This window comes from Dipodomys spectabilis, unplaced genomic scaffold (assembly GCF_019054845.1).
Source record: "Dipodomys spectabilis isolate Male_0828 unplaced genomic scaffold, ASM1905484v1 ptg000069l, whole genome shotgun sequence".
Taxonomy (NCBI): domain Eukaryota; kingdom Metazoa; phylum Chordata; class Mammalia; order Rodentia; family Heteromyidae; genus Dipodomys; species Dipodomys spectabilis.
In genome coordinates, this window is record NW_024870746.1 from 7,434,184 (window position 1) to 7,458,873 (window position 24,690).

General features: G+C 45.0%; 1 protein-coding gene across 1 annotated transcript in view; it reads right to left on the reverse strand.

Annotated features, from left to right (window-relative positions):
- Positions 1–24,690, reverse strand: part of Ints3 (integrator complex subunit 3) — a 49,439-nt gene that overhangs the window by 6,702 nt on the left and 18,047 nt on the right. Inside the window, exons 5-21 of the mRNA XM_042681901.1 lie at positions 24,337–24,421; positions 22,765–22,831; positions 19,644–19,788; positions 19,136–19,265; positions 17,666–17,763; positions 13,916–14,107; positions 12,144–12,231; positions 11,583–11,662; positions 11,062–11,153; positions 10,585–10,691; positions 8,693–8,812; positions 8,218–8,347; positions 7,704–7,758; positions 7,357–7,460; positions 6,606–6,650; positions 6,288–6,407; positions 85–238 (exon numbers count right to left, since the gene is read on the reverse strand). Of these exons, the coding sequence (XP_042537835.1) occupies positions 85–238; positions 6,288–6,407; positions 6,606–6,650; positions 7,357–7,460; positions 7,704–7,758; positions 8,218–8,347; positions 8,693–8,812; positions 10,585–10,691; positions 11,062–11,153; positions 11,583–11,662; positions 12,144–12,231; positions 13,916–14,107; positions 17,666–17,763; positions 19,136–19,265; positions 19,644–19,788; positions 22,765–22,831; positions 24,337–24,421 (1,812 nt within the window). The remainder of the gene's footprint in view (positions 1–84; positions 239–6,287; positions 6,408–6,605; positions 6,651–7,356; positions 7,461–7,703; positions 7,759–8,217; positions 8,348–8,692; positions 8,813–10,584; positions 10,692–11,061; positions 11,154–11,582; positions 11,663–12,143; positions 12,232–13,915; positions 14,108–17,665; positions 17,764–19,135; positions 19,266–19,643; positions 19,789–22,764; positions 22,832–24,336; positions 24,422–24,690) is intronic.

The following is a 24,690-nucleotide window of genomic DNA, read 5'->3' on the forward strand; positions in this document are numbered from 1 at the left end:
GCAATGAGGTCAATGAGGGTTGTGTATCCCACTCTGGGTATATGTTGCCCTTCCCTCAGCACAGATATAGATGCAAGCACTGACCTCTGTGTAGATAGAGGGTGTGAGATGGCACAGCAGTCGCACATCATCCTCCTGGCAGGCCTTCATGTCCATCATTAGGCAAGTGTGAAGATCACCTAGCTGAGTGGCCTGGGCAAAAGACTCATAGAGGTTCATCTTCCCTGCGGCGGCTTTGCTGCAAGACCAGCTGGATGTAAGCCAACATTCTGACCCCAGCATAAGAGCTTGAAATTTTTTTTTTTCTTTTTTCTTTGTCGGTTGTGGGGCCTGAACTCTGGGCCTGGGCGCTGTCCCTCAGCTCTTCAGCTCAAGGCTAGCGCTCTACCACTTAAGCCACAGCGCCACTTCTGGCTTTTTCTGCTTATGTGGTGCTGAGGAATTGAACCCAGGGCTTCATGCATGCAAGACAAGCACTCTACCACTGAGCCACCTTCCCAGCCCAGGGTTTGAAACTTCTTGAAAAGACCCCCTACTCTGGACCATCTACCTGCCCTGCAGGCCCTGTGCTCACCTGTCTCATGTCTCTCGTGCCTTCCCAAGCGCTTGAAACTAAGAACCATTTTCCCCATGCCTCCCCAAAGCTCGAGGCAGGCTCCAACCACCATCAAGGAAGCTACTGACTGCTGACAGTGAAGTATAGGCTTAAGAAAGGCTTTCTTGCTTCCTATCTGGGCTCAGGCCACGTCAGTAGAAGCATCTCAAAGTCAAGCCTTAAACTGGTTTAGTTGCTTAAATATAAGAACAAAACCGGGGCTAGGAAGGTGGCTCAGTGGTAGAGCGCTTGCCTTGCATGCATGAGGCCCTGGGTTCCATTCCTCAGCACCACATAAGTAAGAAGAAAAAAGCCAGAAGTGGCGCTGTGGTTCAAGTGGTAGAGTGCTAGCCTGCTTATGTGGTGCTGAGGAATTGAACCCAGGGCTTCATGCATGCAAGGCAAGCGCTCTACCACTGAGCCACCTGCCCAGCTCCTCCTTTGTTTTTTTTTCTCTCAAGGTTTGAGCCATTCTACCATTTCTAGCTATTTGCTGATTTATCAGAGATGAGAATTTCCTCTGATGTGTCTACTTGTGCTGACTTGCAACCTGGATCATCAGATCTCAGCCTCCTAAGTAGCTGGGATTACAGGCACAAGCCAACTAGTGCATGTCTGGTTCTGTTTTTTGTTTTTGCCAGTCCTGGGGCTTGAACTCAGGGTCTGGATACTGTGCTTGAGCTTCAGCCACTGTGGCTTGAGCCACAGCATCACTTTTCTATGTATGTGATACTGAGGAATTGAACCCAAGGCAAGCACTCTACCACTAAGCCACATTCTCAGCCCTTGGTTCTGGTTTTTTTGAAGTAAGATTTTCCTGTGTAGCCTAAGCTGACCTTGAACTCATGATCTTCTCACCTCCACTTCATAAATGCTGAGATTATAGGCACATATCACCATGTCTAGTCACCTTTTTTTTCTTTTTTGGCAGTCATGGGACTTGAGTTCAGTGCTTGAGTACTATGCCTGAGCTCTTTTGCTCAAAGCTAGCACTCTATCACTTTGAGCCACAGCTCCACTTCTGGTTTTTGAGTGGTTAAATGGAGATAGTCTCACAGACTTTCCTGCCCAGGCTGGCTTTGAACTGGGATCTCCGAACTGAGATGCTCAGATCTCAGCCTCCTGATCAGCTAGGATTACAGACACAAGCCACCAGCTCCTGGCTCACTCTTATGTTTTAAAGGGTGCCACAATAAAAAAAAGTGACAATGCTGGGCACGGTGGCTCATATCTGCAATTCTGGCACTCAGGAGGCTAAGGCAGGAAGATCTTGACTTTGGGGTCATTCTGCGTTACACAGAGAAATCTTGTCTCTAGTTGGGTGTGGCAGCCCATACCAATAAGTAGTAGGTAATCCCAGGACCTGGGAGGCTGAGGCAGAAGGATCATTTGAGCCCAGGAGCTCTAGTTCTAGGTTAGTATGGGCAACATAGGGAGACCTTAACCCTATCTTAAAAAAACAAAATGGCAGACATTACTAAACTAGGAACCAGGCAAAGAAATATGATTTTTTAATGGGAATGGTGGCACATGCCTGTAATCTTAGCTAAATGGGAGAATAGGAAGATCATAGTTTGAGGCTAGCCTGGGTAAAAGTTAGGAAGACCCTGTCTTATCTCAAAAAATCAAGTTAGATGGCTGGCATGGTAGCTCACATCTGCTCCTAAACAGGCAGAGATGATAACAATAGTAGTTTGACATAGTAAGATCCCATTTCAAGCAATAAGCTTGGTGTACTGGTCCATGTCTGTCATCACAGTTACTCAGGAGGACATAGGTAGGAGGATCTCAGTCTAAGACTGGCCCTGGACAAAATTATGAGACCCTATCTGAAAGATAACTAAAGCAAAAACCAAGTAGAGGTGTGGCTTAAGTGGTTGAAGACCTGCCGAGCAAGCATGAAGTCTGAGTTCAAACCCCCAAACAATACTCAAGAATACCTGTAATCCTAGCTAGGCAAAAGGGGGAGATACAAGCAACATTGTCTTGAGACTGACCCAGGCAAAAAGCACGAGACCTTATCTGAAAAATAACTAAAGGAAAAGGGCTGGAAATGTGCCTCAAGTGGTAGATCCTTATCTACCATTTGTATTAGTAGGCCTTGAGTTCAAACCCTAGTACTGACAACAAAAAAGGAAATGTAAACTCTCATATATTGGTGGTAGGAGTGTAAAATAGTTGCAGTCCCTTTGAAAAAGTTTGGCAGCCGGGCGCTGGTGACTCACGCCTGTAATCCTAGCTACTCAGGAGGCTGAGATCTGAGGATCGCGGTTCAAAGCCAGTCCGGGCAGGAGAGACCGTGAAACTCCTATCTCCAATAAACCACCAGAAAACCAGAAGTGGCGCTGTAGCTCAAGTGGTAGAGCGCTCGCCTTGAGCTGAAGAGCTGAGGGACAGTGCCCAGGCCCAGAGTTCAAGCCCCACGACCGACAAAAAAAAAAAAGAAAAAGTTTGGCAGTTTCTTCCAATGTAAAAAGGGAGTTAATAATATATGACCCTGGCTGGAAATGGGGCTTAGTGGTAGAGTGCATGCCTAGCATACATGAAGCCCTGGGTTCGATTCCTCAGTACCAGATACACAGAAAAAGCCAAAAGTAGCCCGTGGCTCAAGTGGTAGAATGCTAGTCTTAAGCAAAAGCGGATCAGATAAAATGACCAGGCCCTGAATTCAAGCCTCAGGATTGGCAAAAAGAAAACAAAGAAGAAAAAAAATAAATATATATGACCTCTCAGACTAAGCTGCCATTTGTTGTCTTGTCCTATGATACATGCCCAAGATGCTGAAAATCCAACGATCTCACAAAACCTTACATGAATGTTTACAGAAGCTCCATTTTTTGTTTTTGTTTTGACCTCTGGGCCTGGGCGCTGTCTCTCAGCTCTTCACTCAAGGCTAGCGCTCTACCACTTGAGCCACAGCACCACTTCCGGCTTTTTTCTTTTTAATTATGTGGTGCTGAGGAATCGAACCCAGGGTCCTATGCATGCAAGGCAAGTGCTCTACTTCTGAGCCACCTTCCCAGCCCCAGAAACTCCATTTACAATAGGCAAAGAGTAGAAACAACTCAAACATCCATCAACAAACAAAATGACTAAAATATATATATATATATATATATATGTGTGTGTATATATATATATATATATATATATATAGCAAGTCAGGCACTGGTTGCTCACACCTATAGAATCCCAGCTACTCAGGAGGTCGAGATCTGAGGATTGCAGTTCAAAGCCAGCCAGGACAGGAACATACATGAGACTCTTTTTTTTTTTTTATTTTGTTGTAGGGCCTGAAATCTAGTCCTGGGTACTGTCCTCAGCTCTTCAGCTCAAGGCTAGCATCTCTACCACTTGAACCACTTGCAGCTTTTTCTGCTTTTGTAGTGCTGAAGAATCGAACCTAGGACCTCATGCATGCAAGGCAAGCACTCTACTACGGAGCCACCTTCCCAACCCCATCCATGAGACTTTTTTTTTTGGGTCCAGTCGTAGGGCCTGAACTCTGGGCCTGGGCGCCGTCCCTCAGCTCTTCAGCTCAAGGCTAGTGCTCTACCACTTGAGCCATAGCGCCACTTCTGGCTTTTTTTCTTTTTGCTTAAGTGGTGCTGGGGAATCGAACCCAGGGCCTTAGGCATGCAAGGCAAGCGCTCTACCACTGAGCCACCTTCCCAGCCCCCCATGAGACTCTTATCTCCAATAAAATACAGAAAACTGGAAGTGGCACTGTGGCTCAAGTGGTAGACCACTAACCTTGAGCTGAAGAGCTGAGGGACAGCTCCTAGGCCCAGAGTTCAAGCCCCATGACCGACAAAAAGGAAAAAAGAAAAAAAATGTATATTGATCATTCAGCCATAAAAAGGATTGAAAAACTGATACATTACATGATTTTTTAAAACCTGTTAGGTGAAAACAGTCACAACAGACCATATAGTCTATGACTCTATTTATATAATATATCCAGAGTAGTGTTCTCTATTAATTGAGACAGAACACCATCCAGGGGTTTCCAGAGCATGGATAAAGGGGAGAATAAAAAAGTGACTGATTCTGAGTATGGGATTTCTTATGGGGATAATGAAGTGTTTTAAATCCAACAGCAGAGTCTGGGAAGGACAGAAGACAAAAAAAAAAAAAAGACAGGATGATTCTGATCAAGAGGCATTGTGTACACAAATGGACCATGTTAATAATAAGGCAGACAGAAGTAGTATTGTATGACTAAATACCACTAAACTATACTTTAAAAGGGTCAATTTTATGGTATATGATAGTATACCTCAACAAAGCGATTTAAAAAAAAATAACTGAGGGCTGGGAAGGTGGCTCAGTGGTAGAGTGCTTGCCTGGCATGCATGAGGCCCTGGGTTTGATTCCTTAGCACCACATAAGCAGAAAAAGCTGGAAGTGGTGCTGTGGCTCAAGTGTTAGAGCGCTAGCCTTGAGTGGAAGAGCTGAGGGACAGCGCCCAGGCCCAGAGTTCAGGCCTCATGACTGACAAAAAAAAAAAAAAAAAGCTCCTGCTTATAATCATAGCTACTCAGGAAGTTCTGAGGATCATGATTTGAAGGTAGCCTAGGCAGACAAATCTGACTCTCTTATCTCCAATTAACCCCAAACAAACACTTATGATCTTGGCCATGGTACCTCACCTCAGACTCAAAGCAAGGGATCCAGCTGACTCTGGACTGAAACCTCTGAAACAGTGAGCCAAAATCAACTTTCCCTCCTTTAAATTGTTCATCTTAGGTATTTGTTAGAGTAGTGAAAAAAACTAAGATAGCAGCCAGGCACTGGTGGTTCATGCCTGTAATCCTAGCTACTCAGGAGGCTGAGATCTGAGGATTGAGGTTCAAAGCCAGACTGAGCAGGAAAGTCCATGAGACTCTTATCTCCAATAAACCACCAGAAAACCAGAAGTGGCACTGGGGCTCAAGCAGTATAGCACCTGCCTTGAGCTGAAGAGCACTAAAGAGCGCAGGAACAGCGCCCAAGCTCAGAGTTCAAGCCCCATGACCGACAAAAAACAAACAAAAAAACCTAAGATAGCATGCATGAGTTTATTCCCAACATCAAAACAAACAAAACACTGAACAAACAATATATAGATTGTGCTGGTGTTGGCAGCCAAGGATGGGGATGATGTACTAGAGAAAAGCAAGCTCTCTGGGGCTGGGAAGGTGGCTCAGTGGTAGAGTGCTTGCCTTGCATGCATGAGGCCCTGCGTTCCATTCCTCAGTACCACATAAGCAGAAAAAGTCAGAAGTGGTGCTGTGGCTTAAGTGGTAGAGCACTAGCCTTGAGCTCAAGAGCTCAGGGACAGTGCTCAAGGCCCAGAGTTCAAGCCCCACAACGAACAAAAAAAAAGAAAAAACAAAGAAAAGCAAGCACTCACTGGGTGCTGGTGGTTCACGCCTGTAATCCTAGCTACTCAGGAGGCTGAGATCTGAGATCATGGTTCAAAGCCAACCCAGGCAGGAAAGTCCATGAGACTCTTATCTCCAATTAACTACTAGAAAACTTTGGAAGTGGTACTGTGGCTCAAGCGGTAGAGCACACACCTTGAGCTGACAAGCTGAGGGATAGATTTCAAGCCCCACAACCGACAAAAAAAACAAACCCAAAAAACAGAAAAGAAAAGCAAGCTCTCCAACATGTGCTCTGACACCTTGAGAAAGACAGATACACTCACCTGGCCCGCAGGTAGTAGAGCAAGTGATAGCCAATTTTGGGCTGCTTCTGATATAGCTCAGAGAGAAGGTCCAAAAGCAAAGAAAAGCTGCTGTTGTCCTCCTGCATCTGGCACAGGTTCCTGAAGACAGGTGGGAAGAGAGGCATCAGTCAGGGCCAGCTCTCCTAAGGAGTTTCTGGGGCAGCAAGGACTGTCTTTCCATTGCATATCTCCTTCTTCCTCCTCCCTGGCAAAGGGAGCCTCATGAGACAGGACAGAGTCCTATGTGTGCTGTTAAGGATGGAGGGCAGAGCAGACTCCTTTTAGCTAGGTGCTTACCTAAATATTAGGTAGAGAGGCTTCCCCACAGACTCCTCCAAGGACCTACAAGAGAGGGTTACATTTGAGCATCCATGTGAGGGGAGGGTGGCTACGGGCAGGCGATATGGCAGGAGGAGGCATCTAGTCCTAGTCTGCTCCTTTCCTACCAAAAGGCAAACTTCCTGCTTCCTAGCGGCTTGAAATCATAGAAAACTGTCTCTTAACATGGAACGACCATCTGAGGTTGTCACCTTCAGGGAGAGTCCAGACCAGGATCCAATCTCATTTGAAGCAGCAAAGATTAGACTACTGAGCTAGCAGCAGGGCTAGAAACAGAATTGAGATGCTAATCTACTGAACAGTTCACTTTGGATGCAACAGGCAAAAATAAACTCTCATCCTCATTACAATGCAGGAATCAGACCGTCATCAATAGAGTATTTTTTTCAAGTCCACAGCAAGGTGCTTCTTCTTTTTTTTTTTTTTTGGGTCCGGTCGTGGGGCCTGAACTCTGGGCCTGGGCGCTATCCCTCAGCTCTTCAGCTCAAGGCTAGCGCTCTACCACTTGAGCCACAGCGCCACTTCCAGCTTTTTTTTCTTTTTGCTTATGTGGTGCTGAGGAATCGAACCCAGGGCCTCTGGCATGCAAGGCAAGCGCTCTACCACTGAGCCACCTTCCCAGCCCCAAGCAAGGTGCTTCTTGAACTTGGGTTATAAGAGCACTCTTCTGACTCCTGAGGCCCCAGGGATCAGGGAAGATGAGCCTTACTCCTCAGTGACCTCTTCGGGAAGCACCTCCCCTCGGAAGTGGGCCTTGAAGAGCTCCTGCAGACAGGAAGCAAGGACAGACAGCTGCTCCGAGTCAAAGTCTTCCTGGTAGTGAGACAAGGATGAGGAGGGGTTATCAAGACCTAGACCAGAGCCTTACTGCTTTCCTGCCCCTCCCCCAGAGGCTCTGAGTTCATCTTCTGCCACCTCTTGAATTAGCTAGCTCCCCAACCCCCATCAGAGAAGACATCTAGGGAGGACAGGGAATGAGATTTCCCATTTGCATGGAGAGCTCTAAGTTGGACTGGCTGAGTTGCTTCCTCCCTAAGGGACTGGGTTCCTCCTCACCTCCAGGACCTGGTCCACGATTTCCTGCATGACCTCACACTGGGCCTCCGTATCACTGCAGTACAGAAGTGAGAGGAAATCCCAGGGACATAAATGATAGCAGAGGGCAGGACATACATCCACAACAGTGCGCACAAGCACACGCACATACACAGAGACAAAACAAAGGAGCTCTGTGTAAAATCCTAGCTTGGGTGGGGGAGGCTAGGGGCATAATCTGTTGCTCTCTGGGCAGGGGCCCAACACAAAGGGAAATCCCCATCCATCCTGGTTCTCAGAGGCTCTTATCCACAGTCTCAGAAGTCGCAACCTGGGGTGTTAGGGAACAGGGCTGCTCATATCCAGCCTATACTCCCCAACTTAAGTGCTGAAGACACTTCCCATGAAGCTCTAATTACCTCTCCATATACCCCAACCCATTTCCCTCCAAGCCCCAACATCCTGCCACACCCACACAGTAGCTGGGAGAACCTGCACTGGACCTCTTTAGGAGGGAAACAGAATCTATACCCACCTTCCCTTCTGTAGCTGAAGCACTTTGTCCCTTAGAGATTCATCCAACTGGTCAAGGTAAGGGGTAATATCAACTGGCTCCTCCACAACTGTCTCCTTGATGGGGTGGAATCGAAACTCTCTCTTCTTCCCTGAGGGAGTAATTGAGGAAAGAAGTCAATCTTCCCAGACATCAGCACCAGAGAGACTCAAGTGACCATTCGTCCCTTCCCCAGGACCCTCAGTGTGTAGCTGTTCACTCAATGCTGGGAGTACCTGACTGCACATGTCCCACTTCTTACTGTGGAATGTTCAGGAACCATGTTTTTTTCTGACTGTTTAGTGCAGGGCTCTGCACTCTTGCGTTTCACCCAGTAACCTTGTTAACACAATTAACCCAGAGGGACAAAGGTGGTATGATAGCAGATAGCAGGTAACTTGTTCCTATAATCTTATAGGGCTGCCACAACCCAACTACACCCCACTACTAGTCTTACCTTTGCTATTGAGATCTTCCTCATCATCACTGAAGGCTGCCTCTGCGTTGTCATAGCAACTCTCATCCTTATCTGACATATGGTTGTCCATTTCCATGGAAACTGGCTCCTCAATTTTGACTTTGGAGTAAAGAGAGAAAGACCCCTAATGGGTCCCTGTGCCCTCCAGTATGCCCCATGCTTCTGGGAAGGGAAGACTAGAGGGCAATGGGAGAACATGCAGTTTGTGACCTAAATTAAATACTGATCATAGAGACAAACCTTTTGACCTCAAAATCTGCCATGGTCTGTAGGGAGATAGTGATAGAAAGAGGAATAGCTCAGGTAATGAATCTATGCTCAGTGAATAGAATAAGGCTGGGATAGTCTCAGTGCTCCTTTAACTTAAAACCAAGTTGGGATAATGCTTGGCCTTGGCTCTCACCCCAAAACAAAGTATGGGAGGCAAAGTAAGGGTGGTAGTTGGGAATCAGGGGCCTAGCTTAGGGCTAGGAAGACAGAAGAGATAATGTTAAAGGGAGAAAACATCCATGAAAGTGTTCTTACTGAAAAAAGGTTAATAAGAGAAAAGGTAAGAGTTATGAGAGCAAAAACAATTACTAGGGGGCTGGGAAGGTAGCTCAGTGGTAGAGCGCTTGCCTTGCATGCCTGAGGCCCTGGGTTTGATTCCTCAGCACCACATAAGCAAAAAGAAGAAAAAGCCGGAAGTGGTGCTGTGGCTCAAGTGGTAGAGTGCTAGTCTTGAGTCGAAGAGCTGAGGGACAGCGCCCAGGCCCAGAGTTCAGGCCTCAAGACAGGACCCAAAAAACAACAACAAAAAAAACAAAACAAAACAAAAAACAATTACTAGGATGTCAAATAGGATTAGATGTTTTCTCTCTACTAATAAGAGAGAAAATAATAACAAAAATGAAGTTGGAGGGCTGGAAGGTGGCTCAGTGGTAGAGTGCTTGCCTTGCATGCCTGAGGCCCTGGGTTCGATTCCTCAACACCACATAAGCAAAAAGAAAAAAGCCGAAAGTGGTGCTGTGGCTCAAGTGGTAGAGCTCTAGTCTTGAGCTGAAGAGCTGAGGGACAGTGCCCAGGCCCAGAGTTCAGGCCCCATGACTGGACCCCCCTCCTCCCAAAAAAATGAAGTTGGAGAAGAACAAACTGAGATGGACAGACACATGGAGTTATCGAAGGGGAAAACTTCCAGGGACAATAGCCTAAGCACACCTCCAGTCTAAGTCTTAAGATGCTTCCAGCTCCTTTCCTCCCTCCTTCCCTCCTTCCTTCCTCTCTCTTTTCTGTGCTTGTCCTAGGGCTTGAACTCAGGGCTTGGGCGCTGTCCTTGAGCTTTTTTGCTAAAGGTCAACACTTTACCACTTGAGCCACAGCTCCATTTCTAACTTTTTGGTGGTTAACTGGAGCTAAGACTGTCCTATGACAGGTTTTCCTGCCTGAGCTGGCTTCAACCATGATCTTCAGATCTCAGCTGCCTGAGTAGCTAGGATTACAAGCATAAGCCACCAGCACTTGGCTTTCTCTTTCTCAGGTTCTCTTTGTGTGTGTTAGTACTGGGGCTTGAACTCAGGATCTCACACTTTTACTCAGTATTCTTACTCAAAGCTGATGTTCTACCACTTGAATCATACCTTCAATCCAGCATTTTGCTGGTTAACTATAGCCATCTATAGTTATACAGTCATACAGAATAGTCATTATACAGACTATTCTGCTTAGGCTGGCTTCGAATTGGAATCCTCTAGTTCTCAGCCTCCAATGTATTATGGGCCTGAGCTACTGGTACCTGGCTTCATTTCTCTTCTGATACAGGTCAAAGAGTGGGAGAGCTTCCATAGGTGGAGAGGGAGAACTGCAGAACTCAGGAAATTTCTCTCGAAGCATACCTTCCACAGGTGGAGAGGGAGAACTGCAGAACTCAGGAAATTTCTCTCGAAGCATAGCTCGCAGCTCTTTATCCAATTTAGGGTTGTCAAATAGGGGGGCCAAGTGTCTAATGGGAAACACAAATAAGGTCAGTAACAGGACTCCTTGTTTCTAATTCACCATGGAGGTAAAGAAAGGTGTCTAAACCCAGTCAGTATAATTGGACCACCCTCCAATCCTTCACAGGGGTGCCTGCGGGATAGAAAGCACTGGAAGCCCTTCTTAATGATGGCAAAAGAGATATTCCTCTACAAGTCAAGAGGACACACTCGCGGCAGTAGAAGGTGAAGCTGTGCTTTTTACACCTGTCAGAGGAGAGGAACAGCAGTGGTATAGCATTACTTGGATACACATGGCCTGGATGGGGCTATACCTAATAGTAAGAAATGGAGAATTGCCTCTCCCCAGCCCCAATCCCCTACACAGACATTTCTTACGCCAAAACCCGTTTCTCCACAATGTGGTTGAGGGAAGAAAAGACACCCTGTCGCACATGGCCCTCCAATGGTGGATAGAAGTTGGGAATGATCTGGAAGGGGAAGAAGTAGAAAGAATAAGCATAGGACCCTCTAGTCACAGTTTTCTGAATTTGACCTAAAAAGCTGTTTTGGCTTTGGTCAGGTGACACTGAGACCTATGGTGGCAAAGAGAACCATAGTGTTCTGGACCACTCTAAGCTACAAAGTCAGGACTAGACAGGACACTTACTGGACCCAGCTGCTCCTCAAGGAGACTAAATTCTACCTTGAGTTATCATCCTGCCACTGAGAAACCCCTATGGAAACAAGGACCAATCCAGCTGCAGACAGTGGGGAATGAATACATTTGCTAACTTGGGGGTAGAACTCATGAGCACTTCTGCTCCCACAATGACCCCTGCAGAGACTCCACTGTTAGTGGAGATACACCTAACTTTGCTCATCCAGCAACCAAGAGGAGAGAGGGCCATACAACTTACACGACACATGAAGTCCAGGAGTGTGGCAGTGATGGCTGGGTGGGGCTTCATGGAGTGATGCATGACCAGGATGGCTGGCTCTAGAGAACGTGGAAGTAAAGGGCCCTCTACATTAGAAACTGTTTCCATGTCCAAAAATGGATGTCTACCTATGAGTGACTCTGGGAAATGTATATGTCTACTCCTCACATTGTTACTGAAAAGACCCAAGAAAATCAACTCCCATTTTGTTTCCCTTCTTGTCCCTAGCATTAAGCTTGGAGAAGTGAGGTAGGAATAGAGGAAAAGCAGAATGTGGCATACTTTTCCTCTACCTAGACCCTCCTCACCATGCCAAAGCCCAAACATAAAGATGTGAGAAGCGGGTGGGATGATTGCTTGGCCCTGTCAAAGCAATTTTCCTTGTAGGTCAAAGGAGAACAGATGAGAACAATGGCACTGCTCCCAGATAAATCAGCTCTCCTCCACACTGCCTGAGATTTATGACTGTTGTCACTAGGACAAGGCAATGAGGGCTGAGCACATGGGGAAGAGGTGTGCTGACTGGTCTCAAGCACATACCTATGTTCATAATGCTATCCTTGTCTGGACTAAAGAACAGCCAATCGTAAAACAAAGCCAGCTTAGCATTGGAGGCAGCAACATTTGACTGGAAAAGAAGAGGTTAAAAAAGGTTATTTCATCAACCAGCTCCCTTTTTTCAGATGCGCAGGACAGATTCCAGGGCCATTTGTCTACTCCCTCCGTAGGTAAGGAAGAACCTAACAATCTGTGTTATCTGTATGTGTTTACACAGTTGTCTTACCAATCTTGGGGATGGGATTTGGCCTGGGTTCTTCACACATCTAATAGTACACATCTCTAATTCCCATACAGAGAACATTTAGGAGTCCATTGATCATCATGAGTTGAGGCAACACTCACCTATTCTGACTTAAGATGAGATGAGTGTTGTCATAGAAGACTGCCCTTCCAGAAAACACCCACTAGGAGCAGCGGGTTCTCATATTTGATTGGCACATTTCAAGGACCCAGGCAGATAGGGGAGACCTTCTCAGAAGAGTTCAGGGGGCTGGCTGGGAAGGTGGCTTAGTGGTAGAGTGCTTGCCTAGCATGTATGAAGCCCTGGTTCGACTCCTCAGTATCACATAAACAGAAAAAGCTGGAAGTAGTGCTGTGGTTCAAGAGGTAGAGTGCTAGCCTTGAGCAAAAGACACTCAGGGACAGTGCCCAGGCCCAGAATTCAAGACCCAGGACTAGCAACAACAACAACAAAAAAAAGAGGTCAGAGGGCAGGTAGATATTAGAAGATGGATAGTCTCTCACCAGGTAAAGAAAGGAAAACAAACACAGGGAAGGAAATGGGTTCTTTTTGGATTCACTATCTTTGTTGAAGGGAAGTAATGTATATAAACCAATGCCAAAGGCATGGAGGTGAGGGTCTAAAGAATGCAAGCCCTATCCCAACACCCAGGAGGTTGCAGCAGGAAGACTGCAGTTTAAGGCAGTTTGGGTTCCATGGCATGACCCTGTCTCAAAAACAAAACAATACAACCCTCAAATAAGAAACAGTTCAGAGAGCTGGGAAGGTGGTTCAATGGTACAGTGCTTGCCTTGCATGCAAGAGGCCTTGGGTTCAATTCCTCAGTATCACATAAACAGAAAAAGCTGGAAGTGGCAATGTGGCTCAAGTGGTAAAGTCCTAGCCTTGAGCAAAAGAAGCTTGGGGCAGTGCCCAGGCCCTGAGTTCAATCCCCAAGACTGGGGTGCACATACACATATACATACACACACAAGAAAAAAGAAATAGTTCAAGCCTGGTGCCTGTGGTTCATGCCATCTGTAATCCTAGCAACTCAGGTGGCTGAGATCTGAGGATCGAGGTTCAAAGCCAGCCTGGGCAGGAACGGCCATGAGACTCTGATCTCCAATTAACCACCAGAAAACCAGAAGTGGCGCGCTGTGGCTCAAATGGTAGAGTGCTAGCCTTGAGCTCAAGAGTTCAGGGATAGTGCCCAGGCCCAGAGTTCAAGCCCCATGACCAACCAAAAAAAAAAAGAAAAAGTTCAGAGGAATAACTATTTGTGGTTTCTAGAATCTAAAAGAAAAAAGCTAAAAGAAATCTAAATTTTTGAGAATTGGCAGTAAAAAGTAGATGAACTTATTCAATCCCAAGAACAGGATTAAGTTCTAGAGACACAATAGAAGGCATTCAGGGGACCACAACAAAGGGCCCTTAGGGTTCAGCTGTACCTGGAGAGTCAGTAAGGAACAGTATGGGAGAGGCATCCTTGGCTACTCAATATTCTCTATCCATTACCCCAAGTGTTTACCGTGCATGTTGTCAGGAGCCAACCAATGATGGCCCATCGGGGCAAGATATCTGAACTTAGTACTTCATTAGAAGGATGAACTACACCACAGATGTAGCGAATGAGGTCACATCGCAGAGACTGACTGTCTGGGGTTGACAGGTACTGACGCTGAAACCAATCTTGGTATCGTTTTTGTTGACCAAACCGTACCTAGAGGAGGAAGAAATTGAAAAAGAAACTTAGAAAGGACAATGGAATTCCTGAGCAGAGGAAAACAGATGGGTGCCAATGGATCATGCCTATAACCCTAGATACTCAGGTGGCTGAGATCTGTGAGATCTGAGAATCTCAGTATGAAGTTGGCCCAGGCAGACAAATCTGGGAGACTCTTAACCTTTAGTACAAGCAAAGAAGAAAGAGAAGGAGAAGGGGAAGAAATAGAGAAAAGGAGAAGAAATAGAGAAAAGAAGAAGAAAAAGGAGGAGGTGGAGGAGGAAGAGAAGAAAGAGAAAGAATGAAAAATAAGGATAAAGTGGCGCTGTGGCTCAAGCAGTAGAGCGCTTGCCTTGAGCTGAAGAGCACAGAGATAGCGCCCAAGGCCCAGAGTTCAAGCCCCACTACCGACAAAACAAAACAAAACAACAACAACAAAAAACTATTTAAATATCCTGCTAGCCAGGCACCGGTGGCTCATGCCTGTAATCCTAGCTACTCAGGAGGCTGAGATCTGAGGTTCGAGGCTCAAAGCCAGTCCAGGCAGGAAAGACCATGAGACTCCTATCTCCAATAAGCCACTAGAAAACTGGAAGTGGCGCTGTAGCTCAAATGGTAGAGCTCTTGCCTTGAGCTGAAGAGCTGAGGGACAGTGCCCAGGCCCAGAGTTCAAGCCCCATGACCGACAAAAAAAAAAAGGGATGAAGACTAAGAAGGAAGAATAAGAAGGGAAAAGGGAAGGAGGAGGAGGAGAGCAAGAGAAGAAGGGAGGAGGGGGAGCAGGGAGGGAAGGGGAGAATGAGGGGGAGAAAGAAAGAAGGAAAAGAAGAGGCAGAGGGAGGAGGAGAAAAAGGAGGAGGAAAGAAGAAGAAGGAGAAAGGAGAAGGATATAAGGGGAAGGAGAAGATGAATATCACTCAACTGTAAGAAGGAAGAGGGGGAGGAAAGAAGGAAGAGGAAGAAGAGGAGGTATAAAAAAAACTGATGATAAAAGGTAACTTCTATACAACACCTTAATAATAATAATAAAATTAAAAGAAAAACTTCTCAAAAGATGGGTGCCAGTGACTCATGCCTGTAATCCTACTCAGGAGGCTGAGATATGAGGATGGCAGTTCAAAGCCAGTCTGGGCAATTAACCACTAGAAAACCAGAAATGTGGCTCAAGTGGTAGAGCACTAGCTTTGAGCTGAATAGATGAGAGACAGCGCCCAGGCCCAGAGTTCAAGCCCTGCGACTGACAAAAACAAAAACAAAAACAACTGCTCAGTCTTTCTAGCTCACCTTTCATGTCAGTGATGCATTCATTTTTTTTTTTTTTTTGCATCCATTCGTGGGGCCTGAACTCTGGGCCTGGGCGCTGTCCCTCAGCTCTTCAGCTCAAGGCTAGCGCTCTACCACTTGAGCCACAGCGCCACTTCCGGCTTTTTTCTGTTTGCTTATGTGGTGCTGAGGAATCAAACCCAGGGCCTCATGCATGCAAGGCAAGTGCTCTACCACTGAGCCACCTTCCCAGCCCCTGATGCATTCATTTTTGCCACCAACTTGATGCCACATTTACCCCCAACAGCAACTACAGTCCATTTTTGACTCCTTACTTCTATACTAGTCTTTGTCTCTCTGGTTATAAACATAATCCTTCCTTATTTTCTTGAATAATTGGCAAGCAGTAAGGAATGTTCCTCAAGAGTAAACCTGTACCTATTAACCACTCTGCACTGAACAAGCACTTCCTTATGCTGACTGATTTAACAGGACCATTATTCAAGGTACAAATTCTTCGAACTTCTTTCCCAAGTCCTTCCCCTAATCAGACAACAAACAGCAACATTAACTGCAGGAGGATCTGGTTTCTCTTCTATTCCCAGCAGAAAACTTCAAAAGAGAACAGAAAGGTAAAAAAAGGCTACATCTAGATCAACACTATCCAATAGGATTTTTAACAATAATGGTAGCTACTGAGCATTTGAAATGTCATAAGCTTTAAGTATCATTAATTTTAACTAACTTGTTAGGTGCTGGTGGCTCTCAGGAGGCTGAGATCTGAGGATCAAAGTTTGAAGCTAGCCCAGGCAGGAAAAGTCCCCCAAGTATCCACTAGAAAACCATCAGTAGCACTGTAGTTCAAGTGGTAGAGCACTAGTCTTGAGCAAAAGAGCTCAGGGACAATGCCTTGGCCCAGAGTTCAAGCCCTATGACTGACCAAAACAAAACAAAACAAAAACACCATTTTTTTTTAAACTAACTTGAATCTAAATTCCAACACTTAACTACCTTTTGGCTACCACAAAGGATAGCCCAGTTCTCTGGGATTTCTTGGGAATCTGAAAGCTGGCTAGGGCATTAGTTCTCTAGTATTAATCAAGAGGAGCTGCTAAAAACAAGATTCCTCAATCAGATCTCTGGGAGAATGGGACCCCTAAGGTCCATTTGTGCTCCTCAAGCAATTCTATCAGAGTTCAGCCATGTTTGGAAACTATGGCTCTCTTCCTGACTGCTCATAGTTCTCCAAGAATAACCACTACCAGATTGATATTCTCACGTAACTAGTTATTTTTCCCCTGGCTGTAGGGCTTAAACTCAGGGCTTAGGTGTTGTCCCTGAACCTCTTTGTGCTAAAGACTAGTGCTCTACCTCTTGAGCCACAGCACCACTTCTGGTTTTTGAGTGGTTAACTGGAGATAAGAGTCTCATGGGGACTTTTCTGCTCTGGCTGGCTTCAAACTGTGATCCTCAGATCCCAGCCTCCTGAGCAGCTAGGATTACAGGCATGAGCCACTGGCACCAGGCTCACTTTACTAGTTTTATACTCCAGTTCACACTAGTAAAAGTATCATTTATATGCAACTTGGTATCACTGTTTGAGACAGAACAAAAGCTTCAAAAGAGCTGGAATTCAGGTCAAGGGCCAGTGACACATTAGTTACTTAGGCTGAGAAAGGGAGGATCCTAGCTTAAGGCCAAACCAGGAAGAAAAGTTCACAAGACTTTATAATTCTGCAGCAGGGTGCAATGGTACTATATAGAAGGCTGAGATCGGGAAGATTCCAGATCCAAGCCAGCCTGAGCAGAAAAGTCCATGAGACTCCTTCCCCATGGAGGAAAGCTGGATTGAGGGACCTATGATCCTAGCGACTATGATGCACCTATGATCCTAGCAACAAAGGGAACCCTAAAGTAGGTAGATTACAGCTCTGGCAGGCACATGCTGGTGTGAAAAGTGAGACCCTAACTCAAAAATAACAAGTGAAAAACAGAGATGACTTAAGTGTAGAGCACTATCCTAGCAAGCTTGAGTACAAGTTCAAATCCCCCAAAAAGGAAAAAAAAAAATTAGCTAGAATCCTATCTATTTATTCAGCAATGTACCCCCAATCCTCAGCACCATGCACAATGTTGTAAGTTTAGAATGATTAGAGGAAAGAGCCAGCAGCCATGTGGTAAGGGGCATTTACTCGGTCACTGGTTAACACCAGAACTCAATGGTAACAGATCTGCTGACAGACAAGAAGCCCAACAAAGACCTGCAATTCCTCTTGCTGCTGTAATACTCACCCGGGAAGTCATGAAGAGGAGTTTAGTCTCCATGTCAGGAGTTAGGCGACATGCTAGGAATTTTCGGGATGTTCTTGACTGAAGAAGTTGTAGGATACCTATACCAAGTTGAAAGGGAAGAGAAAACAGAGAGGTCTGAGGATCAGACAGGTCCAAAAGGTAGAGGGGGAACCTGAGCTAGGTACTAATGGCCAGTGGTTTTGTTCATGGGACAATTCCAAGACAAGATCAAGGGAGGTCAAGCATACTTACAGAGATTTCAACCACATCTGATCCCTTCTGCTGGCCTTTCAGAGCCTCATATTTACATAAGTGCAGTTGCAATGGGTGGGAAAATACGAGAAGCCTATCTTACTTTTCCTGATGGTCTGACCGTTGGATTCTGGTATTCTTTTTTTTTTTCTTTGCAAGTCCTGGGGCTTGAACTCTAGACCCTGGCCTTGTCCTTGAGCTCTTTTGCACAAGGCTAGTGCTCTACCACTTGAGCATAACACCACTTCTAGCTTTTTCTGTGTTTAATCGGAGACCAGAATCTCACGGACTTTCTTGTCAGGGCTGTCTCCAAACTGTGATTCTCAGATACCAGCCTCCTGAGTAGCTAGGATTATAGGCGTATGCCACCAGCACCTGGATTGTAGAATTATTTTTTAGACCACAGCAGGACACTGGGAAAGGGACAGAGTGAAACATAAGAGATTCTTTCCTTTCCCTAAAGAGGATTTTGATCAGACTGGATCCTCAGAAATAAAGGCCAGATTGTTCCCAGAGACACTTTTTTTTTTCTTTCCTCTCAAGGGCTAGGGATTGAACCTAGGGCCTTGGGCAAGCTAGATGGGCACTCTACCACAGAGTTATATCCACAGTGCAGTGGCACCTCCTCTTCTGATTCAGTTTTGGGGGTTGACCATTAAGTCCCTGACAGACTCAATGAAACTGGAAAACTGGTCATCTGGCTTATATCCTAAGCCACGAAAATGACAGGAGGGGAAGATCAGTTCACACTTCTTTTTTTTTCTTTTTTTCTTTTTTTTTTTTTTGTCATTTGTGGGGCTTGAACTCTGGGCCTGGGTGCTGTCCCTGTACTTTTCAGCTCAAGGCTAGTGCTCTATCACTTGAGCCACAGTGCCACTTCCCGTTTTCTGGTGGTTAACTGGAGATCAGAGTCTCATGGCCATTCCTGCCCAGGTTGGCTTTGAACTGTGATCCTCAGATCTTAGCCTCCTAAGTAGCTAGGTGTGAGCCACTGGTGCCTGCCTGGGTGTCTTTTTTTTTTTTTCTTCTTCAAGGAACTAGAGACAGCCTAGTAGGAGCTGTCTAGAAACCACGTGAATTTTTCCATTTCCAGCTAAAGCCTAGCTAGTCCCAAGTGTCTTCTGTTAGATGGTCCCTTTCTAATCTCTGCCCTCTCAATTTATACAGGACATATACACTGCCACCTCTCAAGGATAGACTGTTCTTGCACTTACTTACCTGTGAACTGAGGACTCAAGGCTTGAGGGTTATGGATAATATCTTTCCAAAGCAGTTCAAATTCTGGTATTCTAGCAACATTCTGAAGTAGTCTCACCAGGTCTCGGCCAATCATCAAACACTCCATAAACTTGATGGGATGGAGGTGGGGAGTGATAGGAGGGGGCAGGAAGAGAATAAAAACATGGATTGTTTACTTTCTGGAGTGAGGACAAAGGAACAACATGTTCTACAGGGGGAGGAAAGAGTGTTGGAATCAAAGGATGTGCTTCTAGCTGTTTGTTGAAGAAGAAGAGCTAGAAGTTGAGAACTACTACCAAGGATGAGAAGTTACTGGGAAGTGCAGAAGCCCTGTTCACTTTCACATTAATTTTACTCCCCTCTCCACCTAAAACTGTTTTAAAATTCTAAAAGAATCAGACTCTCACATCAAGCCCTAACAGCTTACCCCAAAACTCTTTTGTCTAACAGGCCCTATTTCACCAATGATTTTCTTCTATTCCCTTACCCGTTCCCGAAGCAGTGAGATGCAGAAGTCTACTTCTTTCTGCCGCAGGGCCTGGAGCTGGGCAGTCCCGTGGTGGTCAACAATGAGACGGAGGTATGTATAAACAGCCATGGCAATGAGGATGCTGCTCTTTAGTACCCACTCTCTGCAGGGAGGAAAGACACAAATGACAAAAAAAAAAAAAAAGAAAAAAAGAAAAAAAAAGAAGTGTGAACTGATCTTCCCCTCCTGTCATTTTCGTGGCTTAGGATATAAGCCAGATGACCAGTTTTCCAGTTTCATTGAGTCTATACCCTGTCTAGACCTATTCACTCTTCTAATTCATCTGTCTGGACTTGGGTCCCATGCCTCAGAAATATTTGATGATCAGACACTGGGAGAAGGTTTTTTGCTTACTTGCTTGCTCAGCCCACTATTTACCTTCCACTATCAACCAGCAAAGGAAAGGATAACTTACTAATTTTCTCTAAGTGCCTAATTTTTAAAGACAGGTGACTGACAGGTAGAGGTATGCCTCAAGTGGTAGAGCACTTGCTTTAGCATGTGCAAGGTCCCGGATTCCCTAGAAGCTTGGAGGAAAGAAGGTATCCTTTCTTTTGTTTATTTTTTTTCTTTTTTGTGTGCTGGTCCTGGGGCTTGAACTCAGGGCCCTGGGCCCTGTCTTGGAACATTTTTGATCAAGACTAGCACCTGAGCCACATCTCCACTTCCAGTTTTTGTTGCTTTTTGGGTTTTTTTGGTGGTGAATTAGAGATAAAGAATCCCAATACTGGCCAGGTGCCAGTGGCTCACGCCTATAATCCTAGTTACTCAGGAGGCTAAGATTTGAGGATTACCATTTGAAGCCAGCTGGGGCAAAAAAGTCCCCAGGACTCTCATCTAACTAACCACCCAAAAAGAAAAAAAAAAAACACCAAAAACCCCCCACAAAAAAAACCAGAAGTGAGGCTGTGGCTCCAAGTAGTAGAGTACTAGCCTTGAGAAAAAGAGATCAGGCCCTGAGTTTGAGCCCCATAACCAAAAAAAAAGTCTCAGTACTTTCCTGCCTATGTTGGCTTCAAACCATCATCCTCAGATCTCATCCTCCTCAGTAACTAGGATTAGACACTCTTAATTACTTACGTAGCTTCTAATAAAATAACTATTTGTTGATGCATTCAACTCAAACATTTACAAGGTACCTATAATGTGCCAAGCAATGGTGAGGTACCAGGGATAGGGATAAGTTATAGCTTCTGTCCAGGTCTGCTATGGGGAAAGGAATTATAAGTCAATAGCTCTTAAGGGTAGTCAAAGGACCTCTAAGGTCTTCCAAGACCTTTCAGGACCTAGAGTTCTTAGAACACATTGTGCTAGCTCTTCTCTCAGGCTGGCCATTAGCAGCCTACCCTGCTATAAACCTTTCCCTGGTGCTCTCTCTAGCCAGTGACCCCACCCTCAGACAATGAGTCACCTGCCCCTAAATCACAATCTGAAAAAAAAACTTGGTTTTGGATGGCAAAACCCATTTCCTAGGAGTTTCAGAATTTCCCAGGGGAAAACAGTGATAGAATTATTTGTCCCCTGTTGCTTAAAAGGGGTGTCTTTACATAGTGGAGAGATTCCTAAAATTCTGATGCTATCTCCAAATGCCAAAATTGGGGAGCAGTCTCACTCAAGCAAATATCTTCTGATAGTTTTGGCTACTCCCTGCTGGAAAGCAGGGAACTGGAAGAAGACAGGGAGTTTAATTAATCCAGCCAGGCAACATCCTGATTCCGGAAAACTGCTCAAGCCACCTAATTAAGACTCTGGCCTTTTCCTTTCACAACAAAATGAAAACACTAGCCAAGGACACTGGGCAGATCCCCATCCCCCACTTGCTATTTTTTTTTTTATTGCCACAGCCCTGAAAACACATGGGAGGGGGTTAAAAGGAGGGTGTGGAGAGGACACAGTTTAAAATTTCAATGCTTTCACTTTCACCAAAAGAGGTGACTTTGAGGTTGGGGGTGCAGGGAATGGGTGAGGAAGCTAGCTGGCTATTTGACATTTGTAATGAAAAATTCAGCTTTAGGGGAAAGAGCTATATGGCAGCAAGAACAAAAGAAGAAAAAAAACCCATCACTTTTTAAGATTGCTAGCTAGCAGAACATATCTGAACCCTGCAATGGCATAATGAAAAGAGACAGGATAATATCCTGTAACATCTAGGGTAGTAGAAAGATATAGACACCTAAGAAAAGGATGTAGAATCACTCATGTTGGTGTGATGGTACTTAGGCCCAGTGTAACTGCACAGATGTACCCAGAGCACTAGGTGGCACTACACAGCAGGCTGTGTAGTTCTCAGAGCAGAACACAGCACACACAGCAGGCTCTTTTACAAGTGTGAATTATGGGAGGAGGTCCACTTTTCTAAAATGAAGATAATATAGATACTATTTTCCCTCTAGATCACTTGGTTAGATTTTCTCACCTAGAAAGAGATTAAAATTAATCAATACAAAGATTTGGGTTATAGGACCAAGGGGAAGGCTCTCTCCCCAAATTCATATATAAAGCTAGCCCAAACCATGTCTGGTTCTTTGAGGGAGAAGGGAAAGAACCAACTACAAAGTCTCATATATCCTCTATGTGTTCCCTACCATTGGAGCCTCCAAGCCCTATATATAGAGTCTAAGCAGGACTTGCTGATCTCTATCATTTCCTTGCTCCCACCATCGCTGTGCCATTCCAAAAAAGAGCATGTGTTGGACTGAGATGCTTGGAGGGAAGAAGGGGTACCTGCCAGGCCTATGTGGTTGGCTGGCCCTACTCTGCTGAGCTCATTCTCCTCCCACCTCCCCCCAAGGATAAACATTCCAAGGAGGTCTAGCTCAAAAATAAACCCTTATCAGATAAAACCAGTTTTTCCTGGGTTCAGAGATATTTTAGCAAGGACCCTGTCTCCCACTACTTCATTCCTTGGGGCACACTATAGCATTAATTATTTCATTCCCAACTAATACATTTGCCTCTTCCTCCCTCTCTGTAACTTAAGGAGTTCTTGGGCCACACAATGCTTTCTTCCCCATTTCCCATACTCACATCCCTCATAGTCATATCTGGCTCTTACCCCACCCTTAATGATGGACTCTACCTCTGCTCCGTCAGGATATCCAGAACACTCTCTGCCAACCAGATATTTTTGGCTGTCACATCTCCACCTGATTTCAAAGGAAGGGACAGAATCAGAATACAGTAGCTTTGATTAGCAGTTCAGCTAAATCCAATACATCTTCTCACTCCATCTTGCTGGTCCTATTTCTGCTGCTCAGAATGCTAGGATAAACTGCCTTCTCTTCTGTCAGACTTTAAAGTTTTCCTCTCTGCCTCCAGACAGAAATGAAGAGAATCTTCTGGATTATTTTCCCATACTCTAGGCATTGGAATAGGAACAATTTGGCCCCTGAAAAGGCAAGTTTACAAGCTGACTGCTGGTGGCTCACACTTGTAATCCTAGCTACTTAAGAGGCTAAGATCTGAGGATCACGGTTGAAGGCAGCCTGGGCAGGAAAGTCTGTGAGACTCATCTCCAATTAATCACAGAAAAAGCCAGAAGTGGTGTTATAGCTCAAGGAGTAGAGTTCTAGCCTTTGCAAAAGGAGCTCAGGATCAGCACGCAGACCCAAAGTTCAAGGCCCAGGCCCAGCAAATAAAAAGAAAAGAAAAGGCAAGATGAAAAGGAGAGTATCTCAAACAGGGCCTGAGAGGTGCAAGTAGCTGGCAATAGCTTCAGCCCAGCATCTGGATGTCCTGAGTCAGGTGCTCAGGCTCACATCAGGCCAAGGGTTTCTAGACACCAGTCTTCAGTTTTTGCTATGAAACTTCTTGGGATAGAATTAACAATGGTGACAGGCCAAAGTCTTGGGATAAGAAGTGGGAGCTGTGTTAAATGGGGAAAAAAGTGTCAAGAGTGCCAGGAGAGAAGACAAAAATGTCCAGCACAACAATGCTATGCCTTTCCTCAAGTCCATCTAAAAAGATTCAGTGTTCACATAGTCACACTGCACAAAGATTAGTAGTCACATACACCAAAGGGGGGGATGGCAAAGCACCATTGGGCAAATAGTGAGATAAAACAGCAAGACTATTTAAATTTTATTTAATTTCATGCATTTACTTTTTGTTTTTAGCAGGGTAATTTTTAAACAAACACATGTAATATCAAGAATATAAAAGGTAGTTTGAGCAGCTCTCTTTCATATTCAGTTGCTAAGATAGATGTGACAAACACTAAGATAATAAAACCTAAATGTCAGGGTCTGTTCTGTGATATCGTTTGTCCCTCAGACTGGCTCCAATCAGATGTCAAAATTAAGGGAGCAAATATACAAAACATAGAGTTAGAGCCAGGGAGGATGTCTAGGTTTCTGAAAGCATAATGACATGAGAACAAATTACTTCCTGTATTTCTCTCCTCATTCCTTCCAGATCCAGAATACCACTAAGCCCAGGTCTGGATTTGACAGGAAAAGAAAGATTTATTGCTACAAATGACTTCTGTGGTTTTGTTCATTTCTTTCTAAAACATATATGGGCAGATGTCTGCATCAGATCAAGTTTAAGTAACCTAAGAATCATATTCCTTAGGAGTTTAATCATTTTCTATTGCCTAGACTTAGTCTCTAGGCTCCTTTCTTTTCTTCTTTATACCTGTCATCAAACTCACCTGCAATCTGCTTCATAAATGTCATGCAAACACCATCAGCTCCCAAAACTCCACTCTTCACTAGTTCTCTTACCAACCACACCAACTAGAGAGAAGACAAGAAATAAACAGCAGGGCCTATAAATTTGAAAAAGGAGCTAATATAGTCATGTTACAATTTAGTTACACAATGCTAAGATGTACTTGACCCTAACTCTTCCTTCCCTTCACTGTAAGAAAACCACAATAATAGTTCTGATTTTGAACGGAATATACTACCCCCACCCTCTTTAGAAGTGGAGATCAAACCCAGGGCCTTGTGCATGCAGAGCACATACTACTTATGAGTTAACTCCCCATCCCAGGATCGTCTTC